Raw genomic sequence first — 24,480 nt, forward strand, 5'->3', positions numbered from 1 at the left:
GATCTAGACTGTTTAGAACATCTCCACAGACATAGCAAGCATCATATGTACATTGTATGCTATGACTCTTTAAGTGTAATTCAAATAATATTCCCCTCCCCTCCACAAGTCTCTCAAGTCTCTATTTCTCTCTCTATTAAGTCTCTCTCTCTCTCTCTCTCTCTCTCTCTCTCTCTCTCTCTCTCTCTTTGGTAGTGGTGGTGGTAGGGAATTCTAGGATTGAACCTAGAGGCACTTAACTGCTGAGCCATATCCCTAGCACATTTTATTTTTTAGTTTGAGGTGGGGTCTTGCTAAGTTGCTTAGGTCCTCATTAAGGACCTAAGGCTGGCATTGAACTTTTAAGTCTACTGCCTCAGCCTCCCAAAATGCTAGGATTACAGGCATGCAGGCCTTGTGCATGGCACAATTCTCACGTTTTTTGTTTGTCTTTTTAAACTTTTGCTCCTTTACTTGCTAGGTTCATTTCCTTATCTGAGAGATCAAGATAGTAATACCTACCTCAATATCATTTTAGGACTGAAGTGATAAAAGAAACAGGAAATTCAGTCTAGAACTCAGATTAAACTGTTAATTATAATTTTAAAAAATTCCTAAATTTTTGTGCAATTATTTTATTAAAATATAAATTCAAAGTTAAAAAGGCATCATGTTCTGAACACACAGTAAGCAAATCCATTCTATATTTAAAAAATAATATTATGTTTTGCTTTCCCCTGTACTGGCAAGCTACATGGGATATAACATTAACATTTTTTTACTGAGCCAAGCTGTTACTCAATGTTGTCATGTGCTTCTTTGTAGGAGAACAGCAAGTCAACTAGATTAAATATATGACCTAGGGAGCTGCCACTGAGTGTCTTGCTGGAAGGGAAAATACCATGCTTGGCCACCTTTCATACTGAAGTGAAGCTCTTTCAGCATTTCACATTGATGTGTTCTACTGCAGCTATAAAGAGGAAATGAAAGTAAGGATATTTGAGGGAAATTCCAAGACAGAGAGTCACTTCCCAGGAAGTAACCACAAAGAGAGAAAGAAAACACCGGGATTCTTCTAGGGTATGCCTATGTCCATAGCTATTCATAGTAGCAGAGTGGAGGCTGTGAACCTTATTGTAGTAAATCGGGAGTTCTACATCCCTGTCAAACTTGTATCCTTCAATCATGGAAACCTGAGTTTGGGACCAGCAAGGGAGCCAGATTGGAACCATCACTCTTTTCTTCCTGGAGCTGAGGTCAGAGCTGAGGGCCACAGGCTTCCTCCACCAGTGAGCATGACCAGGAGCAGAAGGGAGAATCAAGAGACAACTCAGCACATTAAACCTGGGTGAGGAGGGAGCACAGTGCATCCCCTCTGGGTTAATAGGGAAAAGTAAGGACCACCTGGGAAGGGCTGGACAAAGTCAAGACCCAACACCCAAGAAATAGGGTCCTGGCAACAACACTCCTCTGATTTACTAGAGCAGAAGTCTTATCATCTGCAAGGAACTGAATGGACTCCAAGGGAAGTTGGAGCGAACCCTCTGGATACCGTGCTGGGAGCTGATGGTGGCAACCAGGCTGAGTGTGTAGAACAGTTCCTTCAAAAGGACAACAGGAGTTTGTATATCATCGCACTGTCCCCAAAGCTTGCAAATAGTTATCTTGCCAGCACTTTTGGCACCCCCATAACTGTAAGAGAAGTTTCCCAATTATGCCACCACTATTATTCAAGGAGGACAGGTACTTATCAGAAAGATAGTATCTAGGATTCAAAATGGCTAGGAGCAGGTAGCACATGGCCCCATGTGCTTCCTGGTGCAACTTGTGCACATACCTCAGGGTGAGCTTCACCTTCAACCCAGGCTAGAGGTTCCCTAGATTCTAACAGAAGACATCCCCAGAGTACCTGTCTTCATCCAATATGTAGGCATGGAGATCCAGGACATTGCTTCCTCACAGTTCTTTTGGGCCTAAAGATAATATGATGAGCAATGAAAAAAAGAAACTTAATATGAAGAGACTAGGAGCACAGAAAAAAAGACTGTTGGAATGGCAGTACTATGGACTTTGGCATGTTCCCAGCTACAGTTAGAATGCCTCCAATTGATTTTTCCCAAAAATTACTTTAGAAACCAGCAGTTAGAAGCAAGAAACAGCATTCAAAACCAGCGTGTTTTGTGAAGGTGCCACTTGTAGCAATTGTAAAGATTGTGCAGAAAGGAAAAAAAAAGAAGAGAGGAAATACAGTACTCATCCTTGTACCTCCAATTTGTCCTGTAATTCTGCCACAATATTCTTCCCATCTATCAAGGAATCGAAGCTATAGACAGCAGAGTCTTCATCCATGGGGAACACAAAGGAGGCCTCCAAAGGCATTTTCTCCTCATTGTCATAGTTTAAGATTGCAGACAGGACAGTCACAAACTCATAGATAGACAAGGTCACAGAGATGCCCTTCAGTGCCATTGGGAATACATCAGTATCAAAAAGTTCAAAAAGCTTTAGTAGAAGGCCTCCTGTAGGCCAAGAATTGGGCTATGTTCTTGGCTCCTTTTGAAGACTGATTAGATCATAGGGTGGCAATATGCTGACACAACATGGCTGTGGAAAACAGTTGGCCACAGAAGTATGGCATGCTTCTCTCTAGGGGGTGGAGAGAGGGAATCAGAGGGTTAGTGTTGCAGCTAGGAGGTAGGTAGGTGGAGAGAAAGGCAGGATGATATGAATACTGAAGCTCCTTCTGAATGCTAACCACAGGTGGGGAGGCTGTAAGATTCACCAGTGCCCACTAAAAGGAAATCCCTGAAATACCCTGATGCTGCTTTAAATAGCAGTGCCCTATATTCAGAAGTATGTTCCATACTCCACTCCTTAGGAATATAGCATAAGTGTTATAAACTTAACCCTCCTGAACCTTAGTACTCTCTTTCTAAAATGAAAATAATAGAATTTTCATATAACATATGAATTACATGTGACCTTTTTATACTACAGCAGGTGTGTGTTCAGAAAGGTGTGTTGCAATAGCGTAAAGAGTGGCCACAATGGCTGATCAAGGTCAAAGCCTTGAATGTTAGGCAGCTGGGAAGAGAGAGGGCTTCCTCTGAGCCAGGTAGCTTTGTCCGTGTTGGACACTAGACATACAAGAGTCTGGCTTAACAGGTCAGAAGCAGGCAGGGAAGGGGAGCAGCAGGGAGGGGCACTGGGAACTTCAGGAGGAGGTAGGTGACCCTGCTGCCTGCACTAGGGGAATCCCAAACCTAAACCTCAGGACTGACAGCCTCCCATTCTGCTCCTCCCAGGGGAGGAGCCCAGTGGACCACCTGTTGCAGGCAGAAGTGGAGAACCTGGGCTTCAGCCAGGAGGAGATGTGGGCTGCACAGTGGGGCCTGCACAGAAACAGAGAGTGATTTATCTTTAATTTTTCAGTCCTATATTTTTAGTGTTCAGACATTTACAAAATAGGCAGCAGCAGTCTCTTCAATTTCTACATAGATGGGCTTAGAGGCTGCAATGATTCAGTTGCATGGAAGCTTAAAGCCACATTTCCAAAACACAAACTTACATAAAATTGAGAAAACATCACTTATCCCAGAGAAAGAGAGAGGGAAAGAAGTAAAAAGCGATGGAGAGAAACAGAAAGGAGGTAAGGAAAGGGAAAGGGAGCCATGGGGATTACCAGAAGATGGCGACATGCCCCCTCCAGGCATCCCCCCAAGGTTCCCCTAAACAGCCAAACCTGCAGAAATCCCTGGGGACACACACCAGGGCTAAGTCCCACACCTCTGGCACTTGCGACTACGGTAGGCACCAACAGATCAGGGGCAGGGGAAAGGAAGGCAGAATGGGAGGCCCTCAGGCTTGAGGTGCAGGGCTGGGAGTCCCCCAGGGCAGGCAGCAGGGTCAGCTACCTCCTCCTGAGGTTCCCAGGGCTCTGAAAAGTGAAAGCAACTGTGGCTAAATTTCCCTGGAAGCCTTGCCCCCTTCTAGGGACCAGTTATCAAGTGGGGACCATATCACTAAGGGATCAGTGGGAAATTCTTAAAGGTTTGAACTTCTTTCCTGTGGATCCAGAGGAAAGTCCGAGAATTGAGAATGTTGACTTACCTCTGCCTGATCTCTCCAAAGGAACTGTTAAGAGGACAGGCACCGGGAAGGGGCTTGTTTTTTAGGTGAAAATGCTGCAACAGTACATCAGTAATAACAAACAAACAACAAAAACAAGAAGAAATATATACATGTAAATATTTATATATACATACCTGTAAACAGACTTTACCAAGGGTTTGGTTATGCTGGCCCTGCTAATGTAACAGAGTTCGGAAATTGGGTTCTTTGTCTCATGAATTTGAGGAGTGAAATCCACAAACACAAGGGTGACAGCAAAGTAATAGGATTTATCAGAGTAATAGAAAGAAAGCAGAGTTCCTGAAGGGGAGGGGCCCTAAGAGAAGGATGCTAATGGGTGACTGTTGTCTAGGGGTTTTTTAAAGGCATATCTGATGGCCCAGCAAAGGTGATTGGTGGGGTAAGGGTTACTAACAGGGACCAAACTCTTCAAGCTCTGTGCTTAATATACCACTCAGAAGTGCATAATTTCAATGCCTTATTTACATAATTAAAAGGACAGGTCTCATGTGGTGTTTTTTGACACCTCAATTAAGAAGTGGAAGCAGTTCAGATAGGGGTATGCTTGTGGTCAGTCATTGCTAGGGGTGAGGGCAAGGAGTGCTGTGGTTGAAGCTTTAACAAACAGAAACAGGGGTTCTAACCCAGAAGTCACTGTAGTAAACACAGGGTAGCAAGTCATGGAATGTCTTTCATAACCGATGTCTTCTTTTGGTTTGATGATGTCCCCCTCCCCAACTGCCCTTCTTCAAGGCCCTTATTTTGGCTGCCTATGGGGGATCTATCTTCCTGTACCACTTCTAGGAATATTAGGGGCTTTTTATCATTGATTACTCATCTTTAATGTGAATTCTGTGTTCCTACATTCTACCTAGAGGTAGAGCCAACAACATACTTTGTTGAGATAGCATCCATTTTCTAGGGACCCTGCCTTCCAGGAATGGTGACTTGTTTGTCTCATCAGGAGGGTAAATAAAGTGTTTGATATAATAATTTAAGTAGAATAAGAATATCTTCTTAATTCAAGAATATCAGTGCTCATTTTCTTGGTGTGGGGTGGTTATAAGATGGCTAGAGTTAGGCTACCTTGCTGGTACTTCCAGCCAGCTCTGTTTTGTATGTAGTCAAGGTCATAAGCACCCTGATGCAGCATATGTACTCAAGGTCAAAAATATCTGCTGGTGAGTGTGCACTTATGAAGGTATTTATGTAACCTGTTGGCACTGGGCCTCCTTTGTTTGGCCTGAATATAGAAAAGGTCTATGGAAAGATGCAGGAGTCTGCTGCCACCTTCAAATAAAGCATGTCCACAATTCCATCACCTCACATCTTCTCTCACCTGAGGATCCTGAATATAGTCCCCAGGTCTGAGCCCTGCAGTACACCTGGATGAAGGACAGTATACTTGATCAAATTCCTTGTATCCTCTGTATTTCAAAAGAGCCCATTTAATCTGAAACTTAAAGAAAGTCATATAAATGTAGAGAATCTGTGTTAAGTATATACCATGTGTGTGGATGGCCAGCTTTGATTTGGGTCTCTGTCATGTATTTGTTGTGGAATTTTTTTTTCTCCAAGTATTCATTATTGCATCTGTGACATGAAGATAGTGGTATAGTTAACTTCCTGGGTGGTTTTTACAATCTAATGGATCTTAATGGATAGGAAAGTAAATACACACACACACACACACACACACACACACCCATATACATATATAGAAAGCACTATATAAGAACAAATTTTATTTCATAGCTTCTAAATTCTGGTGCAGATATTTATTAGTACTACATATGCCAAATTAATTTGTGAGAAGAGATGATTTACTTATCTGGGTAAAGAGCATAATTTTTCTTTCTCTTAGCTAAAGATTCTGGAAAGCAACAGAGAGAAGCTAGAAAAGTGAGAAGAGTTCATCATCTGATCTTGCTGGGATAAAAGCACAGAACTAAAATTTTACCACAGACCAGACATGACAATCTGGTTGGAAATAACGGAATCAGGAAACACTCTTATGAAGCTGGTTATGAGAAAGAAAATATTTTAAAAAGTCTCTACACCTGGCACAATGAATAAGTAAACAGAACTTTAATAAAGTTCTGTTTGCATTCTATTTTGTTTTTGTTTATTTACTTTGTGTTTATTCATATTTATTTAAACACACTGGACAATTTTATTTTTTTCAGATAAAATATTTAATGAGTCCTATGATCAAATTTCTGGAAGAAAAACACATAATTCAATCTTTGAGTCCCATGTTTTTACCAGGCTTCTATACACAAGGCACTGTTCTGCACATTGACATTATGGCCAACAACAGGACAGACAGAAATCCTCTCTCAACTGGAGTTCACACTGTAAAGGGGAGGGGATAAAATTCAATAAATAAGCAAATAAACAAAGAAGAAAATATCCAGTAATAAAGCACTTAAAACAAAATATCATGTGTGTTTAAACATGAGATATGCTCTGAGAAATGTGTCATTATGAGACCACAGACTGTACTCACACAGACCTAGATGGTCTGTGTTAATCACCAGACATGGCCCCTTGATGAAACCAAGATATTCATTGAACAGACAAGATATTAGACTAGAGCTAGCATAACACAGAACATTGTTTTATTTAAGGGTCTTTTAAAACAAATAGTGGGGATATCCTCTGAGAAGAAACAAAAATAATATAGTATAGTAAATATATAGCCAATCTAATTCATCTGTAGTTACTATCAACTACTGTGTACCCTCCATTGACGCAGTCTGGCTGGGCACAAAATCACGAGCCACTCAAGCAGGAACAAACTTTATTTCCAAAACTCCTGCGAATGCCACGCACGCGGCCTTCTCCCTGGACACACTACACCAACAGGAACTCCCTCCTCCGGAATTCCCTCCTACTGCACTTCCCCAACCAATGGAAACTCTCCAGAGTCCCGGGAGAGCTCCAAAGTAGCAGGCCTAGGCGGACAGCAGGGGTCTAATCTCCAATTGAATGCACATCTTAACATAATCTTTATCATCTCAATGGCTTGCTGGTGTCACCTTTCAACCAAAAATGCCATGCATCATTCCTACTTGGCTATGGCTCTCAGCACTCCATAATTGTATGTGCTGTGCAGTGCATGACTGGCAGTGCATGACTGGCAGTGCATGCAGTAGTAGGCTTGTTTCTACCAGAATCACCCTTCCTGAGTTAGACATTGATACATTGTGCTATGATGCTATGATGGTTTGAACATCTTTTCACTGAGAAATGGGAATTTTCATCTCCATGAGTCTCTTAGGTGACACCATCAGAGATGTGATTTGTCCAGTTGTGGAGGGAAACATCATTATGCAATTACATGAGTTTAGTTCAACCCAAAACAAAGAGAGGCTACTTTAGTGAAGTATCTACACACAAAAGTATGATCTTATGCTTTGGCCTTGCTGGATATACTTTAATATTGATGATCAATTTTTTATAGATTAGTAACCATACCAAGTAGAGCCAATTCCACAGCTGTTCAGAATAAAGGCATTTCCCACCAGCCTTAAAGCAGGTGTCACCTTGCAATTGAGTACTGGCCCATGGGAAATGAGAAACCACAAGAGACAAGGAATAGGGGAAAATAGGAAAAATGGAAGAATAGACAGCCAAATTCCCCCAGGCTTATAGAGAACAAAGCTTCAATGAGATATCTGCCCAAAACAGAGAAATGAGTGGTCAGGTGAGATTCACAAGCTATTGGTTCCTAATTCCTTGGAAGATTATCTTGATTACTGTGTATTAACTTGTAGCTCTAGAACTATTTCATCATTCAGCACTTAATTGCTCCCTATGCTCACAGAGCTCTTGCTTATGGAGTCTTGGGATATGTCACAGCAGAGGCATCAGAGGGACCATGAAACCATTTAAAATCCCTAAGATGTACAAAATAATTTTGTTTCCACTAACTTGGAGGAAATCACTCTTTAACCTAGCACATAGAGAATTCACTTTCTGTTTGCAAATGAAAAGGACCACTTGAGGTCATCAGCTAGAAAATTCAAGCTCAATTCCATGACTTCTAGGAAAGAGACACATTCAGAATGGACATCCCCACTGTCCTATCAAAAAAAAGTAAGATAAAAGGAGGGGAAATTTTGTTTCTATTTGTTGAGCCAGTATGACCTTCTTGATCATGTAAGTACTCAGAAATTCTCATGTTTCTCAACCTCATTCTGAATACTTGGGGTGCAGGATTCATGACTCAGCGCATCGGTTTCTGATGTGATGGCAAGGGTCTATTCCCCAATCCCTCTCTCCAGCAAATAGCACGTGGGAATACAATTGTTTATTAGTTTTTTGCTCTCTCCTAATCAATTCAACAGCTGTCACATTCCAAGCACCACAAAATTGCTGAGGATTAAGTATTAGTTGAATAAGTTCCCTGATGTGGTGCAAATAGTAACTTAATGAAACAAAGATATTAAAAAACTTTTCCTACATAGTCAGGTAGGGAGGGGGAGCTTGGTTGGAATAGACAAACTCTAGATAGGGCAGAGGGGTGGGGGATTAGAAATGATGGTGGGATATAATGGACATTATTATCCAAAGTACACATATGAAAACATGAATTGATGTGAATATACTTTGTATAAAACCAGAGATATGAAAAATGTGCTCTATATGTGTAATATGAATAGTAATGTACTCCACTGTCATATATAAAAAAATTAAAAACTTGCTTTTTTATTTTCTGAGGAATGAATACATTTCTTTTTAAATTCCTCCATTTTCATTTTATTTTCCTGAAATGTAGTGTGTTTCCCAAGGTTTGGCCTCCAGTCTTAGTTTGAGCTGGCCTTATCCTGTCTCCTCTAGTGATGCCACTGAGCTTAAGACATAACTCTCCTCTCAATGTAGATACTTTCCAAATCCATCAGCATGGGACTTCCATAATAAATGTAGTGATATGAACCATTTTATTTCATATCTTATGTATCAAAATGTTTTAAGAACATCTTCATATTTGCACTCCGTGGGGAGGTAAATATTATCTTATTTTTTGAAAAACAAACATTTAGCCAGGCGCTGTGGCGCACGCCTGTAATCCCAGCAGCTTGGGAGGCTGAGGCAGGAGGATTATTAGTTCAAAGCCAGTCTCAGCAACTTAGCAAGGTACTTAGCAACTCAGCCAGAACCTGTCTCTAAATAAAATATAGAAAAGGGCTGGGGATGTAGCTCAGTGGTCGAGTGTCCCTGGGTTCAACCTCAGTACCAAAAGAAAAAAAATAAAAAGGGCTGGGGATGTCGCTTAGTGTTTGTGCACCCCTGAGTTCAAATCTTAGTACCAAAAAAAAAAAAAAAAAGAAAAACAAACACTTAATGGGTGTCTACTGTGTGCAGAGTACAATTTTAGGAATATCCCACATGCTCAGGGAACAGCATTATGGTGGTGAATGTCAAAGTACTGACTTGTAGGACACAAATGAGAAGCCAATAAAGAAAACGTATTCAGTGGTTGGCCTGAACTTCCCCATTTTACCCTTATCATTCTGTTTAAGTTATTAATTTTATCTCCTCTTACTCTCAAAATATCCTGGATGGAATGATAAATTTTGACTGAGTAGTTAAGGGTGAGACTACCTGTGCAGGGAAAGCTTTCTGCTTCATTACAGGGAGAAGCAGAATCGTAGAGATGATGAACTACTAGTCTAAAGTCACACCATCTAAAAAAGGATTTGAACTTGGGCCTTTAAACCTTTAATTCAAATTCTTTTGGCTATGCCATGTTGTACATCTCATAGAAAAATGATAGAGTTTGAGTTCAATCTTCTATGAAAGTGGTCTTTTTATTATGGGTGTCCCGTAAATTACTATTTACATTATTATACTTGATTCCATGTGTCTCTGAGGCCTATGAAACTCTCTAGTTGTGAGTGCAGAAATAGTAAGATGGAATATTTAGTGATTTAAAAATAACATTTGAAGTTATAAATATAAACATTGTTTTAATTTAAATTTCAGGTTGCAATAGTGTTATTTTCATGAGAAATTTCATGTAGGCTTTCTTTACTCTGAGTCTATAACTTAAAGAAATCATGTGAATTTTGCTTGAGCCTCAACAATATGACTCTTCTCTCCCCTTGTGCATCAGGATATAATTTTCCAACATAATTCATATTTCACTGTTTTAAATGAATTGGAGCAGGACTTGCATGTGGACTGTGGGGGACACAATAGGCACTTAAGCAGTGGTTCCCAGTCTTCTCCACCATATACATATTTTTGAGCCCCAGAAAATTAAGTAATCTCCATGGGAAGCAAAGTGTATTTTTAAAAATTTCCCCAAATTGTGCTATCAATGCCAGTTTTGCTCATACCCATATTAACCCAGAGCAGCAAGAGTGTCTTTCCCTTGCTCAGAATGAAGGAGTAAATAGAACTCTCTGGGATAGCACTAAATAGCACCTGCAAAATGCCAAACATTTTATTAAGTGCCTCACAAAACCTTACTGTGTTTAATACACTGAACAATCGTATTGATCCCTATTTTTGATATAAGCAAAATTAAGGGAAATCAATGTCACAAACTAATAAGAAAAATCTATTCTAGATTTACAAACAAATGTTCCCTCCAACCTTAAAAATCTTATCTTTTCTAATCACCATTTCCTATTACTCCTCTCCTCCAGACAGCAGTAAAATTCTTTATCATTTCCAAAGTGTATTATGAATATCACCATATTTAATCTTTATAGCAATTCTTGGAGGAAAAGTTATCTGGGTTAATCAATAACAAGTATTTATGCACCATTCATCAAGCACCATTATAGGAATGTCCCAGACTTTCAACACTATTTTCCCATTCACTTAACCTATCATAATTTCAGGCACCTGCCTACGTCTCTACTTATCCCCTGCATTTTCGCAGCTGAAATATCACATATTATTTTGAAAATTTCTCTCTCTTGTTAAACATCTTTTCAAAGGAATACGTTAAAACCTCTGCGTGACAGGTATCCTGTTCCTCCTTTCTATTAATTGAGCCTAACTCAATTGTTCAGAGACCTCCAACTAGGCCTGTGTAGAGATGGCTACTTCAGATCATGGGCGCCACCTAGTGGCCACACTCTCTCTTTGGTTTTGCACAAATGTAAACTGGTTTCAAGTTCAGATGATCCTCCACAGGGAAAAGACAACACTAGTCTGGGGCAGACCGGGTGGGGGATTGGGGGGGGGAGTTTAAAGAATGCCAACTTTTTTCCAACAAGAAACACAAAAAGGTCCTAAGACTCAAAGATTCCACCAATACAATACTTGTAGTCCCTAGAGACTCAATGCCATGACAGCAGGAAAGTAAATACGTCGCATTAACATATTGTGACAATATTCTGTAATTTATTATCTCATGAACCAACATGCATGATCAAATGTATCTTAAACAGGCTATGGTGTGTGAATAGTTTTGTCCTATTTTAGGTATTTTTACATTCATTGCTTTTCATATTCTCTTATTTGTGTCATAGAACTTTATTCTTGACTCTCCGATGTTCCCTGTACTTGGGAAAGTTCATTATCTTCCCTTGACCTCTACCTCCATCTATCTTTTACATTTTTTCACTCCAGCAATAGACAATGAATGAGCGGTTGCCATTAATCATGAGGATGGTACTTCTCATTCTATTTATCCTAGATGAGGAATTAGAAAACACTGCACTTTAGTGAAAATCTGAATTCCTTTCATTGCGCATGGAATTTAGATAGAAATGCAGATTCACTGCAATGATTGCATTCTGGAATTATTAGAAAAGGCTGATAATTGTCTTAGGACAAAATATTCATTTTAGAGCATTTGAAAGTTTGATTCCAATAACACGTGATACTAATATGGTATTCCAGAGATACAATGATGAACATGTTCTGCTATATTTGACAGTACTGTACAGTGTATTTACAAATCTGTTGAAGAAGGTTAATTAATGCTAAATATTCTTACCATAATTATTATTTTTAAATACAAATTTCTACATATAAATCCCCAAAAGTTGTAGTAATTAAATATTTTAGTTTTATGACTCTAAGTTTTCAAAAATTACACTATTAACAATGTTTAAATATCTCCTATTTAAATTTAAATTCTAAACAATTTAAGTCCCAAGGAAATATTTGAATATTCTACTAGTAGATTATTTTCAGTAAAATAACATGGAATAACAAGGCAGAGAGTGGATATCTTGTCTTGTTTAATTATATTTAAGGTAAAGTCTTTCAGTAATTTGCCATTATGAGCAATATAGACTGAGGAGATTCATATAGGTGCTTTTTCTTTTTTTGTTACCTTATTAGTTACTTTATTAGTTATAAGAACAGTTCTGTGGGAGATTAAAGACTGGGTACTATTAACAACAAATCATAAGGCATAGAACAAAAATATAAATAGTTCTATTTGATAATTATTTAAAATGAATTATTTAAAATACACATTACTGGTATCTCAAAATCTTTGATGAGATAGATGAAGTACTGGTAGAAAACAAGAGACATGACTGAAAAGGCTTAAACTGTTTCAAAATTCACTATGAAATGGATTGATAATGTTTAATTACCAGAAAAAAAATCTTCTCTATTTAGAATTCCCAGAAGAAAATGGCAGAAGAAAATCATTCCATAGTGACTGAGTTCATCCTGGCTGGATTAACAGACAAACCAGAGCTCCAGCTGCCCCTCTTCATTCTCTTCCTAGGAGTCTATGTGTTCACAGTGGTAGGGAACCTGGGCATGATCACACTGATTGGGCTCAGCTCTCACCTGCACACTCCCATGTACTATCTCCTCAGTAGTCTCTCCTTTATTGACCTCTGCCATTCTACTGTAATCACACCCAAAATGCTGGTGAACTTTGTGATGGAGAAAAACACCATCTCCTATGCTGAATGCATGACTCAGCTCTACTTCTTTGCAACTTTTGCAATTGCAGAGTGTCACATGTTGGCTGCAATGGCATATGACCGCTATGTTGCTATCTGTAACCCCTTGCTTTACAAGGTAACCATGTCTATTCAAGTCTGTTGTTGGATGGTAGTTGGGGTGTATACTGTGGGCTTGATTGATGCCACAGCTCACATAGTCTGCATGCTAAGAGTGCTTTTCTGTGAAGCTATAATAAACCATTATGCCTGTGATCTTTATCCACTATTGGAGCTCTCCTGTTCCAGTACTTTTATAAATGAGATAGTAGGTTTGTGCATCAGTGCATTTAATATCTTTGTTCCAACCATGACAATCCTTAGCTCCTACATCTTCATCATAGCCAGCATCCTGCGCATTCGCTCCACTGAGGGCAGAGCCAAAGCCTTCAGCACCTGCAGCTCCCACATCTCTGCTGTTTGTCTCTTCTTTGGATCTGCTGCATTCATGTATCTTCAGCCATCATCAGTCAGCTCCATGGACCAAGGGAAAATATCATCTGTGTTTTACACCATTATTGTGCCCATGCTGAATCCTCTGATCTACAGCCTGAGGAATAAAGATGTCAAAGTGGCCCTAAGTAAGCTCCTTGGAAAAAGAAATTTTCTATAAAGAAAGAGTATTTTGTTTTAGAAAAAATTTACAATTTCTGGATGTTTGGTAATAAAATAGTCCAAAGAGCGCAATGAATATTCACAAGAAATAAAACTACTGATAGTTCTCTATTGTTTGGAAGAGCAGCACCAAAGTTAAATTAGGTTCCCAGGAGTAGACTCATGCAGCACAATGCCCTTCCTGGAAACTCCAGATTCCATCTACTCCAAATAACCCGTATCACCTCTAAATATTTGTCAAAATTTCTTCAAATTCCTCCAGAGGATTAATAATGGTTGTTTATGTTTGTAACATATATCTTTTCAGATAATACTCATTTAGCTTCACTCATCGAATATATATATTTGGTCATATTCTTTAATATTATCAATAGTTTCTGTATTTTGCTTTTTACCTAAGTATATTGGCAAACATTTCTGAAAGTTTCAAATCTAAAATAAATAATTTATTCTATTTGGAATATAAAAGTATAATCCCTAATTCTGACAAGCATGTAGAAGTGTATTAGGTATCTGAGTCAAATGATGGGTGATGAGAACTCCTGATCCAGAAGGAGATGGCTATGTCATGGAAGAGATAGCCAATGATAAACAAGACTGAATATAGTGTTTGTATATATACATATTTATTTATTTATTTTACAAAATTCCTTGCTGGAGTAGAGATCATGCCTTTTTTCTCCATCTGTGTTTTAGAATTTCTCATTTAGAAGTGTCATTGTTTTACTATTGCATTCATATGGGCTATTTGTTCATATAGGAAAGTTAAAATTGTACAATTTGCATTCTGACTAATGAAAAGTACTCTTCCTAACCTCCAAATCAGTACCCATTCTTGAAAAATAAATTGTGTGAGGGAGCCAAAAATGTGACTTAGTGTCAAAAAATTCCTTTATTCTCTCATGCCCAAGTAACTTCCTACTGGTGCTCTTGAAAACAGCAGACAGAAAACTAGTTCTCCTGAGAGGTAATTGTCCCCATTTGTCAGCCTCGGTAGTCTTAACGGCATCCATCAGCTGCTCAGCATCCCTGCCTTCTCCTGATGGTGGTAGTAGCACAAAGATGTTTTCTCCTACGGTCTCCCTAAAACAGTCTCAAAGATTCATGGAGACCAGATATATCTATTTTATGTAAGAGCCACTTCTAAATGAAATGTCAGGGTTATGTTCTCTCTTACACCTCTAAGCTTCAAAGCCTTGAAAAATATGTTGCATGAAGGAGACAAGCCTGATGCCTCCAAGTAACATCATGAGCCTCTCTCTTGCTCTCTGTTATGCTATGCTATGCCCACAGGCAGAGCACTTGCCACTGCTTCTTTACCCAATATGAGCATTTCAAGTCAGTTACGTTTGTTTCATTTTTAGAATCATTTGTCTTATCTAATGGGCATAAAACATTGTTTGCGTTTTGCGCGCGCGGGCGCACACACACACACACACAGAGAATGTTGCCTTAAACCAGAAGGTGAATCAGGAGAGGTTCTGTTGCTTATCACAGATATTGTTTCCTTTAAATTGTTGCTCTACTACACTACATGTTGCTTCCATCAGGTAATGTCTCCAGATGCTTCCTTCAGTTCCACCACCTGGTCATCAGGCAGATATCATATGGAAAGAGAAGGGAATGTCCCCTGAATTTAAGAATAGTGACTGGAAAAAATGGACCTCCCCTCTACCTATATCGCTTTGATAAGGACTTAATCACACACACAGACTTGGTAGCTGAAATAGGGCTGAGAAATGCTGTGGGTATCTGGCAACGTGACAAACTAAGACTCAGGGTGTTATTCTTTCAGGAACAAAGAAAGAATGACTATCAGGAATGAACCATTATTCAATGTTTGTATTAAATCAGAGATGACTCAATTTGGTTCTCTCTAGAGTTTTAAATTTTGTATTAGCATTTCTTCTACAAGGAATATTAAATACTAACATAAAAATATACGATTTCACATCTTTTAATATCTACTAGTAAGGTGCAAGCCATATCAAGCAACAAAGTCCCTATAATGCCTCAAAAACTCTGCTCATTTCTAAGAACTTGGCTTCATTCTCACAGCTTTCCTACCCTGTCATAGCTTCCTGATTTCATTTTGTCTTTGGATATTTTTATACCTTTCAAACATAAACACAAGTATTTAATGCTCAGGCATTTCTCACCACCCCAGGCAATAAATGGACATATCTCTGGTTCATTCACACATTAAATAATGATGTCTCCACTGGTTTGACTTACCATTAATGATTGCTTGTTGGTTCTACTCATAAAAATGTCTAATCTTGTGAAAAACTTGTGTACATATAAAAATTAATTTTAAATTAATACATTTGTATCAGAGAAATGAAAGACAAACTGTATTTGAGAATATAACACAAGCTTATCATATTATCTTGTGAAAGAATATTCTGTTGTGTTATCTTCAATTATTAAAACTTTTGGTTACATATACATCCTGTTTCTGGTCCTAAGGTTTGATCATTATTGATGAACAACATATTTTATTGGACTATAAATTATTTTACTAAATGTTTGCCCTTAAAAACTTAAATGATAGACTTTAACAATTCCTGAAATACCTTTGAACACCAAATTAAAGGTCCATATCTGGAAAAATATAATGAATTTCAGAGTAAATTTAATTATAAAAATAGTTCAACTTGCTGTTTCAAAATTACGTAACATTTCATGAACATTGGATAAAAATATTAAATAAATTTTACTCCATAAAAGTTTACAAGAAAGTAATTTCTATAACCCATTTTTATTATTCCTCAAAATTTCTTTTATTTCTCATGAGGAAAAAGTTAGGGCATTTTTTCATTCTAGTCTTGTTAGGCACTTCTTGCAGGTATGTATCAATATACAGAATTTTAGCAGAGAATTAAATGGAAGCTGTTTTTATTTCATGTGTAAGAAATACTGGTTTTGGGATCTATGACATTAATTGAATACAATTAGTACAGATGAATGAAAATAGAAACAGATCTTAGAAAGTTTGCTTATATGTTGTACTTTTATATTTTTATTTCAAAAAAATAACTTTAGAGAATTCATTCAGTGTTTCAAAATACTCCTGAAATTTTTAATTTTTAAATAACATCATAAAATTCACTAGAACTCCAACAATACCTTTCATATATTTTTTAAAATCCAGAGTCAAATAAGAATATTGAAAATACTAAATGCTTGAGAACCAAAATGAGAAAAGAAAATCCTAATTGTTGATTATCCTCAGAGTAGGCACTTGTGGGATGAGAGTCCAGTGGGAGGTCATTATCATTGTTTGTTCCTAATCAGACTCTGATTATCTCTACACAGTACATAAAATCATCACATCAGCCAACTTTTGCCAAGTGGCAAGTGGCTTTGGGCAGGAACTTCAGCAGAGATCAGGATTAGTGATGCAATGGATACCTTTGGTCTGATACTTCCTCAGATCATCAAAATCCTTTTCCTCCAGATCAACTGAGAAGAAAAATACACAACACTGGACACTCTGGGAAGAAGGAGGGGTATGTCTGAATCCCAGACCTTGACTATTAGAATCTTCTGTTGCGATTTCTGTCTCAGGAGATGGGGACATGGTTGTTTATGTCTTTTACTATTTTCATTGTAAGACTACATATCTGGTGACCACATATTCCCATATTACCTTCCTGTCCTGTGCAGTGTGAAATCACGGCAAACCCTTTTTTGTTTAACTGTTTCAAATCAGGCAGGGTGAGGGCTTTGTTCATTCATTTTGAATCTGTATTAACTCGAGTCTGTGCTTCTTACAATAAATTTATTGCTCAATTTTTATTGAGACTTGTGATATGCAAGGCACTGTGCCAGCACTGTAATGAATTTACAATTAAGTATGGAAGAAAGGCTGTTAAATAAATCAGTGAATCCAGAATTACCACATGCTACAGAGAATCAAAATAACATCTTATGGACACACAGAATTTGATCTTATTAACTGTGGTGTCACTATTAAAGATCTTAACCAAAGGGCCTTAACTATTAAGTAGGATTTCACAGGATAACCTGAAAGAAGAGAAACAGAAGAAATAATGAGTTAAAACTAAGGGCTTACTAAAAGGTCCTTGCATGTAATAGTCACTCCATGGAATACTTGTCGGAACACAGAAGAAGAAAACCAAACATTTTCTTTGTTTACTACTTTCGCTGACTCTCATTCTGGCCTACAACCATAATAGCTTTGTCCTGTAGCATCTGCCCATTCAAGGTAGTCCCCGCAGTGTCTAGTCAGTCTCTCTGACCTCTTCTAGCACCCAACATTCTGAGAGCAGATACTCTCTACTAATCTCTTTATGCTGCACACCCACAACAAATATTTTGTTTATCACTATTTAATTTGCTTTAGTCCTCAGCCTAATAGTAATCTTGAATTATTAACTCCATATAATTTCATTATTATTTTCTGTATCTTTTAAATTATTCCCTTTGTGGCATCATCCAAGTTATTGATATTTAAAACTATATTCTCCCTATCTTTCATATGTATGTGTATAGATAGATAGATAGATAGAGATAGATAAATAGATTTCTTCTGATTTTCAAAGCAATCTAAACATAATATTTCTGAATTTATAACTTAAGATATCTTACCTTATGATTATTGTTCCCCATTTTCACCTAACTATGATATGTTGCTCTCTATGTTCATCTACACCACATCCAAAATTTGTGTCCAGAAGACTACTACAAAGAATTTATAAGAAAGTTTACAAAACTCAGGATAACTCAGGATTATCCCATATTTTCACTCTATTAATACAGTAAATGTCCAAAGAAACAAAATCTGCATATACTTTGTGTTTACAATGGTCAAAGTGAGAAGCAGAAAATAAAATAACAGGAAGCAGGCAGGAGTGTAAGGTAGAATAGGAAATATAGGGAGTATGTTCAATGGGAATAAACATTTACTTATGCTAGATGAACAAGTTCTAAAGATGTTCTATTGAGTATGCTACCTATGGTTAACAAGATGATATTGTGCATTTCCATACTTTAAGAAGACAGATCTCATATTACATATTCTTAACAAATAAAAAACATAATCAAAACCAACAAAAATCACAAAAGTACATATGGGAACTTTAGAAGGAGGAAATATATCAATTATTTTGAACATGATAGTATTATGGGACTTAGATCCAAATTGAACAAATGGTATCCAATAAATATGTACAGTTACTTGTATATTAATTCTTCCTAAAGAAAAGTGTTAGGAAACAAAAACAATCTTTTTGCCCATACACTGTTTTGTTATTTTGCGTTTGGTCCAAGCTCTCCAAGAAGGATCTGACAAATAAAGCCAAAACCACTTATGACGAATAGGTTATTTGGTAATTCCCTCTGGAGTCTAAGACATTCACACACCCAGGTGTTTGTGTGTGTACATGCACACACACACACTTTTGTAGAGCAGAACAGGAAGTGATAGGAATTAAGATCATGCATCAGAATCACACTGATGCATTGGGGGGATCTCAATCCATGGAATGGGTCAGAGCACAAAACAGCTGTCAAAATTGAAACAATCAGGCCAGAGATAATGTAGCTTATTTGTTGGGGACCAATATTAGTAGGACAGCCTTTTGAGATGCCAGAACACAGAAAAAGCAGTCGAGAACAAAATGTAAAGAATCAGAAATATGGAGGGGAGATTTCTTAGTCTGTTTTGTGCTGTAATAGTAGCATACCACAGACTGGCCAGGCATGGTGGCATACATCTGTTTTCCCAAAGGCTAGGAAGGCTGAGGCAGGAGGATTGCAATTCAAGATTAGCCTCAGCAACTTAGAGAGGCCCTAAGCAACTTAGTGAGATCCTGTCTCAAAATAAAACAAAAAAAGGCATAGGGATATTGCCCAGTGGTTAAACACCACTGAGTTTCAACCCTAGAACAAAAATCAATAAATAATTACCACAGATGAGGTAAAGTAGAATAGTCAGAAATACATATGGCTCAAAGTTCAGAAGACCGGAAAATCCAAGGTCAAAAGATCACATCTGGCAAGGGTCTCTTGCCACAAAATCACATAGTGGAATTCAAGAACTGGAGAGAGAGAGAGAGAGAGAGAGAGAGAGAGAGAGAGAGAGAGAAGGAAGTAGCTCATCTTTTCCTTAAATTAGGAACCCACAACTATGATAACTAACCCACTCTCAAAACACCATTAATCCACTCATCTCATGACAAAATCTCTTCTTTAAAGTCCTAATTCTCAACACAATTGACATTGGGCATCAAGTTTACAATACATGGAATTTTGAGGACATTCAAATTACCCTAGTATGGGAGCTCCACTTTGTTATTACAGGTATAATCAGAAAATGTAGTAAAATAAAAAAGTAAGTTTTAAGAAAGATAACAAGAAAACTGTCAGCCTTGGGTTAACAAAATTAGCCACGTTTTATCTCCATCATGAAATAACAATTTACTATTGTAGACATACTTCAGCTTTTCTAGTGAGGAATAGAATTGGCCCAGAATTAGAGAAAATTGTGATCTGAAGGAGATGACCAAATGGAAACTCAGAGAGTTGATATCCTGAAGAATATTCATAGTACTTCACTTAAATCTGTTGTGTATTTCTGACAATTTTACAATTCTATTGTGATTCAATCTTGCTTAAGATCTATTTTTAGCTTTTTTGATTTTTCTCTGATAAAGACATAGAAATAATATTTTTAATTGTGTTTCTACTTTGTGTCTGCAATTTCTTAATAGACAATAACTAGAAAATGCTACAATTTTCATGTTTTGAGACTACATAGCATAATTTGTGTATAACATGAGAGATTTGTACATTGTTTGGAGGGACACAGTTGAAAAAATACAGAGGTGAATATCAAGGTTTACAGAACAGTAAAAAGTGAGTGATGAGTGATTTATAATGAAATACTGTTTGTGTTCAGCATGATGTAATTATTATTTTGTATTCATTTTAATTTGTATAAAACATTTATTGAAATTAGTTGATGTTTACCTTTTTCAACTGTTCAATTCAGTGATTCTTGTATGTTCATGTAGTTACCCACACATCATTATTTTTTAATTGTAGGACACCTTCATCACACCCCAAACAAAAACCTATACCCATCAGCAGTCCCATTCAGCCCCTCAGTGCCCACAATCCCTGGAAGCCACTAAGCTACTCTCTGTCCCTGTGAATTTTTCCATTGTGGATACTTTGCATCAATGGAATCATCATATGCTCATTTCTATATGCATTGTTTCACTTAAAGTGTTTCAGGTGTATTCATGATGTTCCATCTCTCAGTGACTTTTTATTGAAGAATAAAGATCTATTATAAGAATATGCTACATTTTGTTTGTCTATTCATTCCTAAATGAGCATTTGAGTGGCTTTCACTTGTTGGTTCTCATAGGCAGAGCTGCTCTGGACACTCACATATAACTTTTTGTTATGGATGTATGTTTTCATTTCTTGTGAGTACTTTACACAGCAGTGAAATTTCTGGGTCAGGAGGTAACTCTACATTTCAGAATTTGAAGAACTGCCACAACTGTTTTCCTTACAGTTTGTTCCATTTTGCAGTCCCACCAGTAATGGATAAAATGGATAAAGGTTCACAATTCTTCTCATTCTTGCCAACACCTGTGTTTAATCTCTAGTTTTGATCATTGCTTTCCTGATGGATGTGTGTTATGATTTAGATACTAGGTAACTTGCAAAACCTTATTTGTGAGACAATGCAAAAAGTTTAGAGGTTAAACATTTATGTTATAAGTGCCTTAATCTAATAAGTGTATTAGTCCCCTGATAGAGATAATTGGGTGGTAACTGTAGACTGGTAGGTTATGACTTGAGGAGGCAGGTCATTGGAAGCATGATATTGGAGTATAAATTTTGACCCCACTAAATGGTCTCTCTCTCTCTCTCTCTCTCTCTCTCTCTCTCTCTCTCTCTCTCACTCTCATGAATTCCATGTCATGAGTCACTTCCCTCCATCATGCCTGTCTGCTCTGATGTTCTGCCTCACCTCAGGCCCAGAGCATTGGAGTCTGTAGACTGAGACCTCTGGAATCACGAGCCTCAAATAAACTTTTCCTTCTCTAAAATAATTCTTATAAGATCTTTTGGTCACAATAGTGAAAAGCTCATTAAAACAATATGAAATGTTTTATCACTGTGATTTCATTTGAATTTTCTTAACAATTAATGATAATGAACATATTTTAGGTATTTATTACTCATTCATGTATCTTTTTTAGATTTAATGTCTATTAAAATTCTCTGACTTTTAAAAATAGGTTCTTGACTTTTTCATTGTTAAATTGTTAAGTATTCATTATGGATCCTGACCACAAACTCTTCCTTGATATTAGTATTCAGGAAATTAAATATACATTGAAAATATATTACCAATTTTATATACTGTCATAAAATCTCTTTGTTCAAGTCATAACCTACCAGTCTACAGAACACCTACCTATCTTTAATCTGATATTATCATTTATCTTTATCATGATATTCACTTTATTTTTTCCTATGGTAGTCTCTGGTTTTGGTACTTATCTAAGAAATTACTATCAAGTCCAAAGCCACAATTATTTAGACTATTTTTTTCTAACATTTCTATCATGCCTTACATTTAGTCCTATGACCCATTTTGAGTTCATTTTTGTGGGTGATATGAGAAAGAGTTTCAAATTAATTCTGTTCATGAAGCTATTTTGTCCATAATAGTTGAGAAAAATACATTTTTTCCTGTTGCATCTTCATGAAACCCTTATAACAACTCTATTGAAAATTTAGCAATTTTGAGTACAATAACTTTCATTGTTTTTATTTAGTTAATTCCTTAGAATTTTATTCTTTTTATGGTATTATAAATAGAGTTGTTTTTGTTAATTGCAAATGTGTAAAATCAATTGAATTGCTATGCTGACTTTGTACCCTAAAACTAGGCTCAAGAATAAAAAATATTTCCAATAATTATTTTTTCTTATTCATATGTTCATTATGCTTTTCTGTAACAAGATTTTGACATTTAAACATAGAGATAGTGTCACATTTTCTTTTCCAATCAGGATGTTTTGTAATTTTATTGTCTTGCCTTATTTTCCTAACTAGATCTACTAGTACAAAGTTGAATAAAAGGGTAAGGAGTGGACATCTTATCCTATTCAACAATTTGAAATTTTCAATCTTTCTCCATCAACTGTAATATTTGGGTAAGTGCTTTTTATGCTGTTGCTATTTTAACAGTATGAAAAAAATACATTTTCTTGCCCAGAATTTGAGAGGATTATTAAAAAGCCATGGGAAATTTTGGAGCACTCAACGTAAGTCATCAGAAGAGTTCTTAGGGTGGTCAGAGACTGGGCATTACTAAAATTATCATTACAGCATAGAAAACAAATACAGATAGTTCTGTTTGACATTTATTTATAAGTCATAAATTATTGGAATCACAAAGTCTTTGACTGAAGAGAGGGAAGAACTTGCAGAAACATGGAGATAGAGGACTGAAAAGACTTGAACTCTGTTTCATATCCCATTGTAAGATGGATCAATAATATCTATTACAAAATATTTTCTCTCTTCCTACTTAGAATTTTCAGAAGAAAATGACAGAGGAAAATCATTCCACAGTGACTGAGTTCATCCTGGTTGGATTAACAGACAAATCAGAGCTCCAGCTGCCCCTCTTCCTCCTCTTCCTAGGAATCTATGTGTTCACAGTGGTGGGGAACCTGGGTATGATCATACTGATTGGACTCAGCTCTCAACTGCACACACCCATGTACTATCTCCTCAGCAGTCTCTCCTTTATTGACCTCTGTCAATCTACTGTGATCACACCCAAAATGCTGGTGAACTTTGTGATGGAGAAAAACACCATCTCCTTTGCTGAATGCATGACTCAGCTCTACTTCTTTGCAGCTTTTGCAATTGCAGAGTGTCACATGTTGGCTGCCATGGCATATGACCGCTATGTTGCCATCTGTAACCCCTTGCTTTACAATGTTACCATGTCTATTCAAGTCTGTTTCTGGTTGCTAATTGGGGTTTGTAGCATGGGATTGATGGGTGCCACAGCCCACACAACATGCATGCTAAGGGTGCTTTTCTGTAAGAATGATATAATAAACCATTACTTTTGTGATGTTCTTCCACTACTAGAGCTTTCTTGCTCTAGTACTTTTGTCAATGAGGTAGTAGTTCTGTGCTCCAGTGCATTCAATATCTTTGCCCCAGTCCTGTCCATCCTTAGCTCTTACATCTTCGTCATAGCCAGCATCCTGCGCATTCGCTCCACTGAGGGCAGGTACAAAGCCTTCAGCACCTGCAGCTCCCACATCTCAGCTGTTGGTCTCTTCTTTGGTTCTGTAACATTCATGTACCTCCAGCCATCATCAGTCAACTCTATGGACCAAGGGAAAGTATCATCCATATTTTACACCATCATTGTGCCCATGTTAAACCCTCTGATCTACAGCCTGAGGAATAAAGATGTCAAAGTTGCCCTAAATAATCTTGTCAAAAGAAGAAATTTCCTATGAAAAGTGTATTTTCCTTAGAAAAGTATAGAAATTATAGAACTCTGTTAAAGAAACAATTGAGAGAGCAATGTTTATCAATTAGTTATGAGATTATTGCTAGTACTTAATTGATTGGAAGAAAGGTGCTAAGAGCGGACTGAAATCACTGGTTCACTCATAGGAAAGGCACTGGGTGTTTCAGAATTCATCTACCTGGAGTAACCTATCTCCCAACTAAATATTTTCAAAAATGCTTTAAAATTCTCAACGTATTTTATTATGGCAAAAACACATGAAACATG

General features: G+C 37.2%; 2 protein-coding genes and 1 pseudogene across 2 annotated transcripts; 2 read left to right on the plus strand and 1 right to left on the minus strand.

Annotated features, from left to right (window-relative positions):
• Positions 1-894: 894 nt before the first annotated feature.
• LOC107145639 lies at positions 895-2,470 on the minus strand (annotated as a pseudogene).
• Positions 2,471-12,717: 10,247 nt separating this feature from the next.
• Positions 12,718-13,656, plus strand: LOC107145955 (olfactory receptor 150-like). The gene has a single exon (XM_015490009.2). It carries the CDS (start codon positions 12,724-12,726, stop codon positions 13,654-13,656), a length of 933 nt encoding a protein of 310 aa, XP_015345495.1. The 5' UTR covers positions 12,718-12,723.
• Positions 13,657-23,263: 9,607 nt separating this feature from the next.
• LOC107145957 (olfactory receptor 150-like) lies at positions 23,264-24,199 on the plus strand. The gene has a single exon (XM_015490010.2). The coding sequence runs from the start codon at positions 23,264-23,266 to the stop codon at positions 24,197-24,199; it is 936 nt and encodes a 311-aa protein (XP_015345496.1).
• The last annotated feature ends 281 nt before the right edge of the window (positions 24,200-24,480 follow it).

This window comes from Marmota marmota, unplaced genomic scaffold (assembly GCF_001458135.2).
Source record: "Marmota marmota marmota unplaced genomic scaffold, marMar, whole genome shotgun sequence".
In the NCBI taxonomy this organism is placed as follows: domain Eukaryota; kingdom Metazoa; phylum Chordata; class Mammalia; order Rodentia; family Sciuridae; genus Marmota; species Marmota marmota.

Excerpts from the sequence above, each read along its gene's own strand:
- LOC107145955 (XM_015490009.2), top strand. The coding sequence starts at position 12,724 with ATGGCAGAAGAAAATCATTCCATAGTGACTGAGTTCATCCTGGCTGGA.
- LOC107145957 (XM_015490010.2), top strand. The coding sequence starts at position 23,264 with ATGACAGAGGAAAATCATTCCACAGTGACTGAGTTCATCCTGGTTGGA.